The sequence below is a fragment of the Cetorhinus maximus genome, chromosome 20, assembly GCF_964194155.1.
Source record: "Cetorhinus maximus chromosome 20, sCetMax3.hap1.1, whole genome shotgun sequence".
Taxonomy (NCBI): domain Eukaryota; kingdom Metazoa; phylum Chordata; class Chondrichthyes; order Lamniformes; family Cetorhinidae; genus Cetorhinus; species Cetorhinus maximus.
This window is the reverse complement of record NC_135898.1, coordinates 47089195-47105238: the sequence shown is the minus strand read 5'-3', so window position 1 is coordinate 47105238 and position 16044 is coordinate 47089195. Positions and strand designations below refer to the sequence as shown.

Below are 16044 nucleotides of genomic sequence, written 5' to 3'. Positions count from 1 at the left end.
ATTGTGTGTAGTTAATGTATAGCGTGTTTATCGTGTCCTTAAGATATAGTTATGATACAGGAACCACATACAAACACGGTACATGGACTGGAGTATATGTATAAATTATAGAGTTATGAATATATAGTGTTAATAATTCTTGTATATATAGTGGAGCTGATGAATAGTGTAGTTAATTTTTATTGTAGTGCAGGTAATGTACTGTATGTGGTACATTATATAGTTAATGTATTCTGTCCTTGCAATTATAGGCGAGAAAGTGTTTCTCTTAACCTGGATTTGTGAGATTCAACTATTTTTCACAATTAACGCGAACGTCACTATTAAGAACAACTCTGTATCCATAATTCAATATGTTTGCGTTATAGAAACACAATACTATTGTTATGCTCGTTGTAAAACCCAGTACTCCAGCGGGCGGCAGATAGACTGAACCTTCCTGGTGACTTGGAGTAGGTGAGACAGGGACCCGCCCCAGAAGCTCAGGTGTCTCATGTTCTGGAACAAGGATGCGAAAGAAAATGTGGAATGATTCCGAAGATCGGGAAGCTGTAGAATCGTGTGCGCTCTAAGACAGAAAGGGTGGATTCTCCAGAGAGGAAAAAGAAAAATCTTCATGGGAAACCTAACGAACCAGAGAAACATCTCTGGAGCAGGCGAAGTAGTGAGGACGGAGCTGAGCCTCCGGGCAGTCACTGGCTGCTTGCTTTTCCTTCTCATTCTCTCCACCCTCCTGGGGAACACTCTGGTCTGTCTGGCTGTCATCAAGTTCAGGCACCTGAGGTCGAAAGTCACCAACTTTTTCGTCATCTCGCTGGCGGTGTCCGACCTGTTCGTGGCCCTGCTCGTGATGCCCTGGAAAGCCTTGAGCGAGGTGGCTGGATATTGGCTTTTCGGCTCCTTCTGCGACACCTGGATTGCCTTTGACATTATGTGCTCGACCGCCTCCATCCTCAACCTGTGCATCATCAGCCTGGACAGGTACTGGGCCATCGCAAGCCCTTTCAGGTACGAGCGGAAGATGACCCAGAGGGTGGCTTTCGTGATGATCGGGGTGGCCTGGACACTGTCCATCTTAATCTCCTTCATCCCCGTGCAACTGAACTGGCACAAAACAGAGGCGGACTTGCTGCAGGAGTTAGAGGGCAAGGGCAGTAACAGGACGGGGAACTGTGACTCCAGCCTGAACAGAACTTATGCCATCTCCTCCTCCCTCATCAGCTTTTACATCCCGGTGGCCATCATGATCGGCACCTACACCCGCATCTACCGCATCGCTCAGACCCAAATCCGGAGGATCTCATCTTTAGAGAGGGCGGTGGAACACGCCCAAAACTGCCAGGAGCACACGGCTGACTGCCCACACGAAGCGGCGTTGAAAACCTCCTTTAAGAAAGAGACCAAGGTGCTTAAGACCCTCTCTATAATAATGGGTGTCTTCGTCTTTTGCTGGCTGCCCTTCTTTGTGCTGAACTGCATGGTGCCTTTCTGTGACCTGCAGTTGTACCAAGCTGGCGAGCCTCCCTGTGTCAGCGACATCACCTTCAACATCTTCGTCTGGTTCGGCTGGGCCAACTCATCCCTCAACCCGGTCATCTACGCCTTCAACGCGGACTTCAGGAAGGCTTTCACCACCATCCTGGGCTGCGCTCGATTCTGCCCCAGCAACGCGGTGGAGGCGGTGAACTTCAGCAACGAGCTGGTCTCCTACCACCACGACACCACCCTGCAGAAAGAACCCCCAGCAGCTGGCATCAATGCCACCAGCCTCCCCAATCAGCTTCCCCACTTGGTCACCGAACCCGAGGCACACGAGGATCCCTTCGACAAGGTCTCCATCATTTCATCAGCTCACAGCCCCAGGGAGAACAGGAATCTGCTGCTCCCAGGCGGGGTTCAGTATGAGTGCGAAGCAGAGATCAGTCTCGACACCATCACAGCCCTTTACCGCTGAGGCGATGCACTGAGCCATCCAGCGGCTACAAACATACTCCAAATATTACACCTGCTGGTGTGACACCCATCGGGCCCATACATCACCTGTTAGAGTCTGCTGGTCACACTATAAACTATGGATGGGTTTGAACCATTGCAGCGACCATGCATTGTGTGTGTGCAGCTTCGCAGTTCTTGGTGTGAATGTGACCCAAATTTGAGAATTTCTCCTCCCGGAAAGGGATTTACACTGCACAAAACTGTTAACCCAGGGGACTTCAGTGAACCTCTCACTTCAGATGTATGTGTAATTTCATTCACAAGCTCAGTAAATGCCATCAGTAAATAGTGTGGCCAGCACTAGGATTTCCACCATTACCTATCTATTGTATATGTGGAAGAGTTTTTGTGGCCATAATGCACTTCACAACTGTTCTGACCATGTTAGTGATTGTGAAATGATCACCAATTTTCTTTCCTTTGTCAGTAATGTTCCTGTTTTCTTCTTTCTAGTTGGCTCTTGTCTGTATTTATTCCCCTCCAATAGGAGGTCTTGTGTCTCAGTGGTAGCATCCTTACCTCTGGGTGGGAAGTTCTGAGTTCAAATCCTGTGCTGGGATTCGGAAGAAGTGTTGGTTACACAGTTTAACAGGTGGATAATCCTCCTGGGAATCATTCCACCACCTCCCCTCTATTCCCCAAAAGGGTAAGAGGTGTGTGTGAAGATGTGTTTAACAAAAATTATTCCCCAATTGCTTTGACAATACTTTTCTGCCTCTACAAAAAAATCTGACTAACAACATTGCAGCAAAAAATCTTTTGAGATACAAGTGGTTATGCTTCAGCCACCTCAATAGAACTCAAAACTTCATCACTTATTGGTTTTCTTTCATGATTAAGTCAATAATTCAGAAAAAATCTTAATTACACCTATAAACTTCTTCACACCACCCTTGAGTCACTGTTACATTTTCTCCCTTCCTTGAATATTATCAGCTTTGACCATGATTATACTTGGTTAAAAATAACTCATTTGCAGAGTTATGAGAAGGAACAGGGCAGTGCGACTAATTGGACAGCTCTTTCAAAAAGCCAGCAAAGACAGAATGGGCCGAATGGCTTCCTTCTGTGCCATAAAATTCTATGATTCTCTCTCATTAGCAGATAGCAAATTCCTGTATTCCACAGTTTCACCCACCTTCATTGTCCCACATGTTCCTGGGTCTTGCTGTTTTGTGCTGGTTCCAACCACTCCCTGCTTACTCCTTTCTATGCTTCTGGTTCCATTTCCCCATGCTTTGCCCTGGCTTCTGGAATTCTAGTCTGCTTGTAAGAGACTGGTGGAGAAAATGGAAGCAATTGAAGGTTACTGAAGGAAAAAGACTTAGAGCGGCATTTTACGCTGGTGGGATTTCATGGTCCCACTGAAGTCAATGGGCTTTGGAACGCTCGCCATATTTTATGCCCCCGCCCCTGACACGACAGGGCTGTCCAATTCCGCCCTTGGTGGGCAGAAAGCACTAGGTATCAGAAAAATCAATAGGAGCAAACAGAGTTACAGAGAGAAAACACACAGCATCTGAGACCGACTTAAAAGGAGTAAAGGTAATAGGAAAAATGGAAATGAAAACAAAAAAAAAAGGATAAAAAAAACCCTAGAGATTAAAAGGCAGGACGGTCGAAAGTAACAGAGAATAAAGGAGTTACATTAATGTGGAAAGCACTTCCAAGCAGCTGTTTAGGGAGCCTCAAAATCCTGATGCAGTTGTACATAGTCTGTCTCCAAGAAGAAGATTTGCAGCAGTTGTGAAGTCTGGAATCAATTAGTTGCTAACCATGTGTTTCCAGGCACCCTCTCTGGGTATGTGTCCTAAATAGATTCCTGGTCAATTAGAGGTTGCATGTTGTTGAAATATCGTCTAGATTGGCAAGTTTTTGCCTCCAATCCATTCCATTATTTCAAGATCAGAAAATGCAGCTGAAAATAACTTTTCTTTTGCATTTTTGTGCTTTATGAGAACATATAAATCACCAAATGACAACTGGAGTGTAATGTCTGAAATGCTCCGAAAACTTTTATATTAAATCGATACATTTAACACGTTTACTTGTTTTTATTTCCCCATCCCCTCACTGCCAACTATCAGAACTTATTGTGGCCATTTTTATAGTTGTGCTATTTTTGATTCTTTTCAGTGCTTTTCTTCAAAAAAAAGTTTTTAAAAAGGTCAGCTGTTTTAATTTGAGACCACTTCACTAGGTTGGATATGTTTAGCTTATAGAAGTAGATTGGCAGCCATCAATGATCTTGTGCTGCCATTTTTCTATCACTGTGGAGGAAGCTCAAAAACATTGTCCAGATTATTAAAAGCCATATAAACTATTAGAAAAATATTAAATGTAGAGAAAGAATGTTAGGGTTCTTTGGTGGAAACATAAACACTGATGTCTGATCATAAGGGAGAAGGGAGGCACAGGAACAGGGGGTAGCAGTTTTGCCTAAAACTGGAAAGCCTAAATGCCATATATTGACATAAAAGCACATGTGAGCCTTCAGCAGCTACCTGACATTTCTTTAAAGGCCAAAATTAAATTTAAGATGTTCTGAGGAAATTACAAGGCTGAATATCCCATTTTGCAGAAGAGGGGCCTTTTCATTGATGTTGTTGTGGTGTCTGACCGCCACAAAGATGGTCATGACTCCTACAGCATGATGAGTTTGATAGCTTCAAGGTCATGTACATTATTCTGGCAGGTTGGCACCTCCAAGGAATTCACTGAAATGGGCAGGGTTGTGGGGAGTTGTGTATTGGCTACAGCAAGCCTGAGAAACTTGTGCTGAAATAAATCTGTACATTTTCAAATTTGGTGCTTGGTTTCATAGGCAGTCTATGTTTTAAAATTCTAATCCTCCTCACTTTATCAATAGCAATAGCAAGGCATAATGCACCACCTCCACCACTTCCAGCATGACAACCTGGAAGATTTTAAAATTGATTTTTGGGATGTGAGAATCACTAGCAATGGCCAGCATTTATTGCCCATCCCTAATTGCCTTTGAGAAACATCAAAGGTCAGCATGGAATTGGTGGAGTGGCTCAGAAATAATTTTTTTCCCGATATCTGGTTGAGTTGCACTGGCTCTTTGGTATTACTGTAGTGGAAAATGTAGCTCACAGTGTTTAATTGCCCCTGATAATGTTGAACTCTTCACTACAGTGCTGATCTGAAAATTGAGACGAATAAAGTACTACTGTCAATGAATGGTGCCCTGTCAGCAGGAAGTATTTTCAACTTTTCATCTCATGAAAAGATTGGGAAGGCAATTAACTCTTATAATAACATTTTATTTGCACTCACTGCTGAGTTCAGTGATGAAATAAGAGAAATGCTGGTCTCAGTATTCCTATAGTAAAGGTGGATCATTTTCAAGCATTGTAATGCCAATTAGTGTGGAGATCCAGTGGTGGTTGCATTCAGGGAAAGCAGCTACAGGATTAAAGAATTAATTAACTCCTGCAGATAAGCTCCAATTTAATTTTGGGTTTCAGAAGATGCTATTTTTTATGGAAAAGCTCACAAGAAGCATTTTTTAAGAAGTGTTTCATGTTTATGTGGCCTGAGCTTTTGAGTAAGTGTGACTTTTTTAAAGCAAAAAAAATGATAGTATTTGTGACACAACTAGAATCAGTGATACAGCAATTATGTATTTAAAATAGCCGTGAAACTGCATTTATTTCAAATAGAATATCTACAATACAGTGCATAATCTACTTTCTTGGTAAGGTGGAACATTGAAGCGAGGGACACTCAACTATACTACTCTGTGAGATGCCTGTGTCCTAAATCCCAGATATGTTTCTTTCTGGCCTTTCATATGTATAAAAATAAGGATTTCCTTCAATCTGTAGTTTTTGAATTAATTGTACACAATAAATACTTCCGTGGATGTTAACAATTCTGATGTTTATAAATGCAAATCCATTCAACAACTCGGTCTCAGGTATCATGTCTGCAAAATAATCTTCTGGACAGTCTAAATACTCTTGATTTATTTTTCTTGTCCCCTCCTTGCGAGTATCATTAAACCATTGCTCATGCATTGTTCATGGATGGTGCATGATCTGGAACTTAAATCTGATTTTCCCTTCATTGTAATAGAGAAAACATTCTGAAGCAATACTACAAAAGGTAAACATTTACACCCCTGACTGGTGCTGAAATATGCAGGTCACATGGGTAGAATAATTCTATTCACTTGTTTAGAATGCAAATACCCTCTTATTCTCAATTATTTATATCATGCAATAAATTGATTTTGTTCCACATCTAACAGTGGGTTTACATTATTTGCTGAGGATGGAAGTGATTTTACTTATTTGTCTATTCTTATCTTCTCTCAACCCAAAGCATTGTCATTCAATTACTTACAGGATTATAACATTTTTTATGAGGTGCTTCTAGTTTAAGCTGCTGTTAGTGAAAGCAGTGGAGCAGGAACATTATCCCATTGTCCCACAGACCTGGGCCTGCATGACTGGCTCACTCCATCTCAACATCACAACATCAAAGCATCACCTAAATGTCCCCTTCTCACACAAGTGTTAGACCCTCTGACTAAACAAAAAAAAACTCATCTGAAACACTCCATTTAGTTCAGAATATTTAGTGGTTTAAATGGCATACAACCCAGGAAATTATTTTCTTTTTTCCTCTATTTTGCTGGTAAATTTAAAAAATAAAGGCTTTTTATTTCAGGTTTTTTCCCCTACCTCTTTTAGATTTCCTACCAGATTATCATTTGACATCAATTATTGTGGGGGTGTTCTTACATGTTCCTGAGGAGCCAGGTGAAAACGACAACTTCCTCAATTGTTTCCCTACTCATCAGTGCTTTAATTTTAGTTTGAAAGAGAAAAAGACTAACATTTAGATAGCTCCTTTCACAACCTTGGGATGTCCCAAAGAATTTCACAGCCAACTATGTTCTTTTGAAGTAAAGTTGGTGTAATGTGGGAAATACCTGTGTTCTAGTTCTCTCCATCTGCCCACCACTGAATTAGATTTCCTGCTGGTCAATGGACAACTGGCCTTACTGGCAAACATTTAGCTCCTGGCACAAAGTGTGAGTAAAATGCTCTGAGCATGTGTTAGGTCTGTTAGAGCAGATGGTTACTATTAAGTTAGTCTATGGTTTGCAAGCATTTAGCTCAGCTGCATTCACATTGATTCAAAATCTAAATTTAATTATCATTGATAGGTTTGTTGATATTAAGAGCAAATGTTCAGTAATGAGTTGAAAACTTATCTCAATGTTAGATGGGCAGAGGAAGAACAACAATGGTACTTTGAAACAGTCTGATTAAGATTAAAATATATAAGTATAAGGGGGACTAATAATGGGAATTGACTGGAGTTGACTCACATTTGCAGGAATATGCAACTTTCACCATTTTCCCCACAATCATCATATGATTCTTGGTGATTTTGCTGCGTTAAATACCCTATCTTACTTTTGGGAAGTTGTATTTTAACTCTGAAGTCAGGTTAACCTGACTCTAGAGGGAAACAGGCTGATAGTTACTCTTCCAGAGGTTTTCCAGCTGATTTGATCAAGAGTCAGGGCCTGAGTGGACCAAGAGAAATAAATCTTGGAACTTGCAAGGTAATTTTCCAAGGGTCCTGCAGTAAGATGCCTATTGATAAATCTATTCCTGACACTTTGTGACTTGGGCGATCTTCATCTTTTCATTCTTGCCATGCATTTAAAAGTATTAGTGACCTGGACTTTAACAAGTGAATACAAATCTATTCCTATCAACAAAGATTAACTTGCATTTTGTGAAAAATGTGGAACTTCTTATAAAATTAGCGATTCTAACTTTAAGTATATTTCACATCATAATTAAGTGAAGACATTTAAAAGGAAATTACATCTAGTTATGATTTCTCCTCTAATTTTTTGGTGTGTTTTTTGAATGGAGAGGTTAATGCAAGCAATGGATACTCACCTCTTGATTCTCTAAAGCTTCTCCACTATGTACAAAGCACAAGGAAGGATGCATCACTTGTGGCTAACTAAGGAAGTTAAAGATAGTATCAAATTGAAAGAAAAAGTGTACAATTCCGTGAATATCAGTGGCAGGTCAGAAGATTGGTCAAAATATAGAAAACAGCAAAGAATGATTAAAATGTATTGAGGGAGAAATTAGCAAATTAAAGAAAGCTAGCTAGAAATATAAAAACAGATAGTAAGAGCTTCTACAGGCATTAATAAAGGAAAATAGTTACTAAATTGAGCATTGGTCCGTCCCCTGGGGAGTGATACTGGGGAATTAATAATGGGAAATAAAGCAGTGATGGATGCATTGAACAAGTATTTTGTGTCTGTCTCCACTGTAGAAGGTACAAATAACATCCCAGAAATAATTCTAAGTCAAGAGGTGAAAGGGAGGGAAGAACTTAAAACAAGTGCAATCACCAGGGAAAGGGTACTGAGAAAATTATCAGAACTAAAGACTGACAAGTCCCCAGGTCCTGATGGACTTCATCCTAGGGTCTTAAAAGAAGTGGCTGCTGAGATAGAAGATGCAATGGTTTTATTTTCCCAAAATTCCCTAGATTCTGGAAAGGTCCCATCAGATTGGAAAGTAGCGAATGTGACACCCCTATTCAAGACAGGAGGGAGACAGAAAGCAGGAAATTACAGGCCAGTTAGCCTAACATCTGTCATAAGGAAAATGCTGGAACCTATTATGAGGGACACTTAGAAAATCTTAATGCAATCAGGCAGGTGGTTTTGAGAAAGTGAAATTGTGTTGACTAATTTATTAGAGTTTGTTGAGGAAGAAACAAGCAACGTGTATAAGCAATGTGCTGCTGAGGCTTTATAAGGCTATGGTCAGACCACATTTAGAATATTGTGAGCAATTTTGGGCCCCTTATCTCAGGAAGGATGTTCTGGCCCTGGAGAGGGTCCAGAGGAGGTTCACGAGAACGATCCCAGGAATGAAAGGCTTAACATATGAGGAACGTTTGAGGACTCTGGGTCTATACTCGATGGAGTTTAGAAGGATGAGGGGGGATCTGATTGAAACTTACAGAATACTGAAAGGCCTGGATAGAGTGGACGTGGGGAAGATGTTTCCATTAGTAGGAGAGACTAGGACCCGAGGGCACAGCCTCAGAGTAAAGGGAAGACCTTTTAGAACAGAGATGAGGAGAAACTTCTTTAGCCAGAGAGTGGTGGATCTATGGAATTCATTGCCACAGAAGGCTGTGGAGGCCAGGTCATTGAGTGTATTTAAAACCAAGATAGATAGGTTCTTGATTGGTAAGGGGATCAAAAGTTACGGGGAGAAGGTGGGAGAATGGGGTTGAGAAACTTATCAGCCATGATTGAATGGCGGAGCAGACTCGATGGGCCGAATGGCCTAATTTCTGCTCCTATGTCTTATGGTCTTATGGTCTATAAGGAGAAACCTGTAGATGTGGTGTGCTTGGATTTCCAAAAGGCATTTGATAAGTTGCCACATCAAAGATTATTATACAAAATAAGAGCTCATGGTTTAGGGGGCAACATATTAGTATGGATAAAGGATTGATTAGCTAATAGGAAACGAAGCGTGGGGGGTAAATGGGTTATTTTCGTGTTGGTAAGATGTAATGAGTAGAGTGCCACAGGGATCAGTGCTGGGGTCTCAACTATTTACAATCTTTATCAATGCCTTGGATGAAGGGACCAAATGTATGGTTGTTAAATTTGCTGATGATACAAAGATAGGTAGGAGAGTAAGTTGTGAAGGAGACATAAGAGTCTTCAAAGGGATATAGATAGGTTAAGTGATTGGACAAAATTGTAGCAGATGGAGTATAATGTAGAAAATCTGAAAATCTGAAATCTACTTATGTCGTTGGTCCCCATGTGGACCATGAAAACTCGATGCTCCCCCTCCTACTCCAAGTTCCTCTCCAGCCATGAGGAGATGTCCTTAACCTTGGCACTGGGTAGGCAACACAACCTTCAGAGCTACTGGTCATGGCTGTAGAGAATGTGCACCTTCTACAGCACCTTTCAAACCTGCAATCTCTACACCTAGAAGGACAAGGGCAGCAGATGCATGGGAACACTATCTCCTGCAAGTACCCCTCCAAGCCACACACCATCCTGACTTGGAGATATATTTCCGTTCCTTCGCTGTCAATGGGCCAAAATCCTGGAACTCCCTAACAGCACTGTGGGTATACTTAGATCACATGGATGGCAACGGTTCAAGAAGACAGCTCACCACATCTTCTCAAAAATGTCCCTTTAAAGGACTACTTGTATCAGCCAGAACATTATCCAAGTTGTATGATTTTTCTCACACCAACCAGAGGGTACATCCAAGGTGCCCGAGGTTGATACCAGAAATGCAATGTCATAGTTTTCAAGAAATTCTCAGCTGTGTTCACTGGAGCAGAAAGGTGATCTACTTTATTGAAATGATGAAAGATTTTGAGAGGGTAAATTATACAGAACATACAGAACAAAAACAGACCATTCAGCCCAATTGGTCTTTGCCCGTGTTTATGTTCCACACAAGTATCTTCCCACCCCTCTTTACTGAACCCTATAAGCATATCATTCTATTCCTTTTTCCTCAAGTATCTAGCTTCCCCTTAAGTGCATCTATGCAATTTTTATGATTTTATGAACAAGAAATTACTATCTGATTCTGTGCTTCACAAAAACACAGATTCTTATACAGTATGAACGAACGTAAGCACTGAGTTATAAAGAAATTGGGAGAGGCCATTTAAAGATTGAAAAGATTTCATGTACTGATTTGAAATACATTAATAAATTACACAGGGCATTTCATGTTTCTGGCTGATACATATTTCATGATGTTATCAAAGAACAGTGACAGTAATTGCGGCATTCACTTGACTCTATGATGTTGGAATAGAGAAATGTCAGGCAACAATTTGAGATGATGCCACTAACTTGTAGCTAGGTATACATTAACCATCAGTTATCACCTACAGCTATTCAAGATTCATCAGTGGCTTGACATTTTCAAATACAATTATACATATTCAACTATCTTCATACTTGCACAGGCATTAGGAAATTTTTGATGTTGTAGCCATTCAATTTATATCAAAAGTGACAATTTTACTGAACAGTTAGCTAAAACATAGTTTATGTGGAAGTTGATTCAATTCTTCCTTACATTTATTAATCAGAGTGGAGGAAGCAGAAACTGAAGGTTCTGGATGCATTTATACAAGGCACTTAGTTACTTATCACTCAAATGCAGCACAACAAGATATTTCCATATAGTTTAAGCTGTGTGACCAATGGTTGCCGATCATTTTATGAGGTTAGCATTTTAAGGAATTAAAATAATTTTATTGCTAATATTAAACCTCCAATGCCAATGTTGCCTTACACTTATGGTACAGAGGGCACTGGTTGTTGGCATTGTGAAAGCTGTTATCAGCAAAATAAACACCAAACTGAATAAAATTGTTGCCATGAGTTTCAGAGTCCATCCTTTCAAGGATGCATTTTCAAGACTGATACCACAGGGCAAATTTTTAAAATCTTTTCTAATTCTGGATTTGTTGTTTGCTGATAATCACGTTTGAAATTTATTTGACATTTTAACACCAGAAGATTTTAGGGAAAAATAGCTTTTAAGTGTTTGATGCGTAGTGTATTCATGCAAGATAAACCAGAGCTCTGAGAAGATATATGGTTAAAATGCCAATGAGCTTTGAAGTTGTTAATCCATAAACTGTATACCATGAGCAATTCGTTGGCCTGTTCAACAGTCAATAAAAATCTCTCACCCTTTTGACTGGGAAGCTTTTACTCCTTTTGGCAGTGAATAGAGAAAGCTGAAACAACATGGACAGAGACCCAGTCAGTCAGTCATGTTTGTAAATTGTCAAGCCCAGCAAAGATTATAAGAAAGGATGTTGGACAGACTAGGGAAGTGGGAAAGAGAAAGAGTTAACACATAACTGACTGATGTCATTGGTACATCATCATCTATGTCATACATTAACCTATCCCATCTGTTAACCCTTAATATTACATCAACACCTCTCAATTACCTGAGCAAAGACCCACTTGGATGCAACTGGCACAACCATGTCTCCAAGCATCCTATGGAGGGCTTCCCTTTCCATAATGATGGCTGGACAGCTGTGGCCATGTTGATTTTTAATTTTTAACAATGCTGCAGGAGTGCCTTCATTTTGAGCTGCCCTCAGTCTCTTGCCTGCCTCCCACTTCCCTAGTCTGTCAAACATCCTTAGCTGGACAGGACCCCTGGAAGTGCTTCTCAAATGGTCACCTCCTGAAAGATCGCAAGCGATGTCCCACCACAGCCTCTTCTGGGTTTCCAACCTAGAATTGAGGCCAATGTCAGGATCACAACCTAACCAGGAAAATGCAGCTCTCTGTATGGTATGAAGAGTTACAAATTGTGTTGTTTTGTCATCAGCCATGCCACAACCTCAATCTCCTAGGAATTTCATGAAATTGCTACATTTCCACTGTCAATATTAATTAAACTTGCCATAAAAAGTTAGGGCTGGTACCTAACATTATAAGGAAAAGCTTTATGATTCTTCAATGCCACTCAACCTCCTCAGCCGAGAAAAGGTTTAATTGAAATTGTGGAATCTCATTCCTAAGGGTTGTAAATTGTTCTTAAAGATTTTAAAAAATGTATTTTTTCTTTACTTTTTCTTTCTCTCCTGTTTCTCTTTCTCTCTTAATCCAATATTTCTTTGTCTCTCTTAATTTCCTTTTCTGTACTTAATTTGACTCTAGGCCTAGATTTTTGGCCCCGGATCAGGTGCACAGAGTCAGGAGATGTCCTGGCTCACTGAACCTGACCTTTAAAAGTGGCCGACCACATGTCAGATTTTTGGTTGGGAGGGGGAGGGCTAAAATAGGAGTTGGGGTGGGCGATCCCGGAACGAGTATGGAAGCTGCTGGGTGTGGAGGCGGGCTGGGCACAATGTTGGCCTCTGGGCTCCGGCACTGTCTTTAAATTTAAAAAAACCAAAAAACATCCTTCGATCCCTCATCCCTCACCTCCTTCACCCCTCACCCCCTCAAACGCCATTGCCCCTCATACCCGCTCCTCTATGCTCCTGTACCTAACCCAATGGCTCCTCATACCTCCTTTGCTAACCTAGTACCAAATCATGCCAATCCATACCCCCATCTACCATCCTTTGCCAAGCCCCCTCTATGTCAACTCACCTAGCATCCTTCAACAGTTCCAATACAGCTTTGACAGCTTTGGCACTTCCTGGACAACTTGACAGTTTCGTGACAGCTTGGCACTTCCTTGGCAGCTTTGATTCTTCCTTGACAGCTTTGACACTTCCTGGACAGCTTCACAGTTCCTGGACAGCTTGACAATTCCTTAACAGCTTTGAAACTTTCTAGACAGCTTGACAGTTCCTTGATAGCTTGACAGTTCCAGTGAGTTTGTGCATAAAAAGTGTATTATCATGTTTAATTCTAACAATCCCAAAGAGTGCCTTACCTCTCCCAAAGGTGTCTCAGGGTCCTATCCAAAGTGGTAGCATACCTCTCCAAAAGGGTATCCCAGCTATCCAAAGAATCCACCAAGTTCAGACCTCCTCTTATCTGGTCTGCCCGGCATACTGTGGGGTTTATGCAGCTAGAGTTCAAAAATTGGAAGTCAGTGGTGGCAACTGGTGATTTAAGTGGCAAGCTGCCTCCACAATTTACACATGCAGAACCCTGGCCTGACTCCAGCCTGCCCCTGTGATGATGGGAAATGCTGGATGCGGGGGTGAGACTTAGAAATTTTGTCCATTTCTGGGATTTTTGCCACGATGGAGAGATTCTCTGTCACGGTGAAAATCTGGGCCTGAGTCACCCTAGACCCTTTGACATTTGCCCTGTTTCTTTCTATATCATTCAGTCTCTTTGGTAAAGGAGTAAGCTGCAGGCCTAAAAGGACTCAGATGCCCTATTGACCCTGTTAGCAGCTCAAACTTCCAGCAATTTGTGGCACAAAAACTTTTCGAGCTGGAGTATGCCCCACTCCAGCAAACTCTGATCCAATTTGATGCAAATATGCGCCTCACGATAACAAATAATGATTTAGTAAGATTTACACATGTATGAATTTCAATAAATTACAGAATTGTGTCAGAATTATTCTTTTGTACTTCTATAATTGAAATACCTTAAAATGAGTCTGTCTAGTAGCCAGAACACATCACCTACTTACTTATGCTGAACAATTCTCCATATATGTAGGTAAGCTGCAGGTTTCATGTTCAGCAACAATAATAAACTTATTGGTGACACTAATGTAGTGGTAGAAGGACTGATAATTCAAGTCACAATTATTCACCTTCCCACATTAGCTGGACTGACTTTATCTTTGCATAAAGTACTTTTTCACGTGGCAGAAGCTGTTATTCAGATGAGTCTCTGCACCATTATGCAGATATCAAAGGGTACTTCACTGAATTAACCACAGTAGTTACTAACATCTAATGTAGATAGCTTGTTGTTTCACTCTGTTTGTTATAATTCAAACTCCTAATTAAGCCACGATAATGATAAAACCCCTGAAAATGCCCCTTACATGAAGTATCATTTAAACGGTCCAGAGGTGTATGTTAACAGAGGCTACTGGAAACAAAGCATCCAGGAACAAGCATAATAGCTATTAACCCTTTATTCTACATCTTCATCAAGCCTTTCACTCTATTCATTAAATATTTACACATTCTACTTCCCCCAACACCCCCCCCACACCTCAAGTCACTATCACCATCCCTGAGTCATAGGGAAAGACGCTGCGGTGATTTGACCAGACTTTTGGATTGTGTTCTTGCTTCCTTTGGAAGAAAGCTAGGGTCACAGCCTTTCTGTGGAGGGGCCTGTGAACTATCTGGTAAGTCAGTCGGTTTGTTTTCTCAGTCGTCTGGGTAGACAAGCCAGCCCTGTAAAGGCAGTCTGCTGGTGGATACCACTGCTCTGCCTGAGGACACCGTAGTCAATGTGCACAAGATAGGAGCATGGAAGAATGGACTGATTCAAAACCTGGCTGGGCCAATTCTGGTCTCAGGCCCAGACAGATTCCCCTGGTGAGAGTGCTAGTAGATCCTGCGCTTTGTGGCGACAGATGTATATCAGAGTCTGGCGTGCATGGCACTGATCCTCTTTTTCTCGCACCATTTCTACCTCTGTTGCCTTGAGTACTGGTTGAGGGGTATTTGGGAGACTCAGTAGCTGTGTGCATAATCGCCTACCAATTAAGAGTTTTGATGGAGTCAGACCGCTCTGCAGTAAGTAACTTAGTAAGCCCAGCGTCGTTATTTTTCTTCAACAAGGGTTTATCTGTATGGACCGCTTTTTTGGCCTCACCATTGGCCTGTGGGTACCTGGGCGAGCTGGTGGACGAAGCAGTATGTCTCAGTGAAGCATTTGAAGCAAATTTGGTAAACCGTGGGCCATTGTCAGAGACCATACATGGCAAAAAATTTCCTTGAACTGGCAATAACTGCTGCCGAGGTGGGCCCATGTGGCCATTTGACCCCGATCCACTGAGGGTAATAAAACAATGATGATAAGAAAGGTTTATCCTTGAAGACAAAATGATCCACCCCGATGCACTCCCACAGTCGGGATGGGGAGGAAGACGCCGTCAGTGGTTCCTTGTGTTCTTGTCAATGGAAGGCACAAGTGGTAAAATTGGAAATCATGCCTTCAATAGCTTTGGAGATGCCTGGTCAACAGAATAAATTGTAGGCCCAAGCCTGAAATTGGTAATACCCAGGTGTCCCTGGTGTAATTGTTCGAGAATGTTTAGTCTGAGAACCCTGGGAATGACAAGTTATTAGACTACAGGATGATGCTGTTCAAAGTACAGCTTCGGAATGCAATTGCTAGGAACATATGCAGGCCATTCAGTAACACAGTACTCTGGTATCTGTGCACACTCGACATCAGTTTTCTGGGCTGCTCAAATTTCTTCTAGTTTCTTGGAGGTTGCCAGGAGGAACTTGGTAGATAAGGAGACATAGGACTCCATGTCCCCAACAAAGTGTACA

The 16044-nt window shown here is 41.4% G+C and overlaps 1 protein-coding gene across 1 annotated transcript; it reads left to right on the top strand.

Annotated features, from left to right (window-relative positions):
* Nucleotides 1-616: 616 nt before the first annotated feature.
* On the top strand, nucleotides 617-1954 carry drd6b (dopamine receptor D6b). Its single transcript, XM_078565256.1, has one exon. The coding sequence runs from the start codon at nucleotides 617-619 to the stop codon at nucleotides 1952-1954; it is 1338 nt and encodes a 445-aa protein (XP_078421382.1).
* Nucleotides 1955-16044: the final 14090 nt, after the last annotated feature.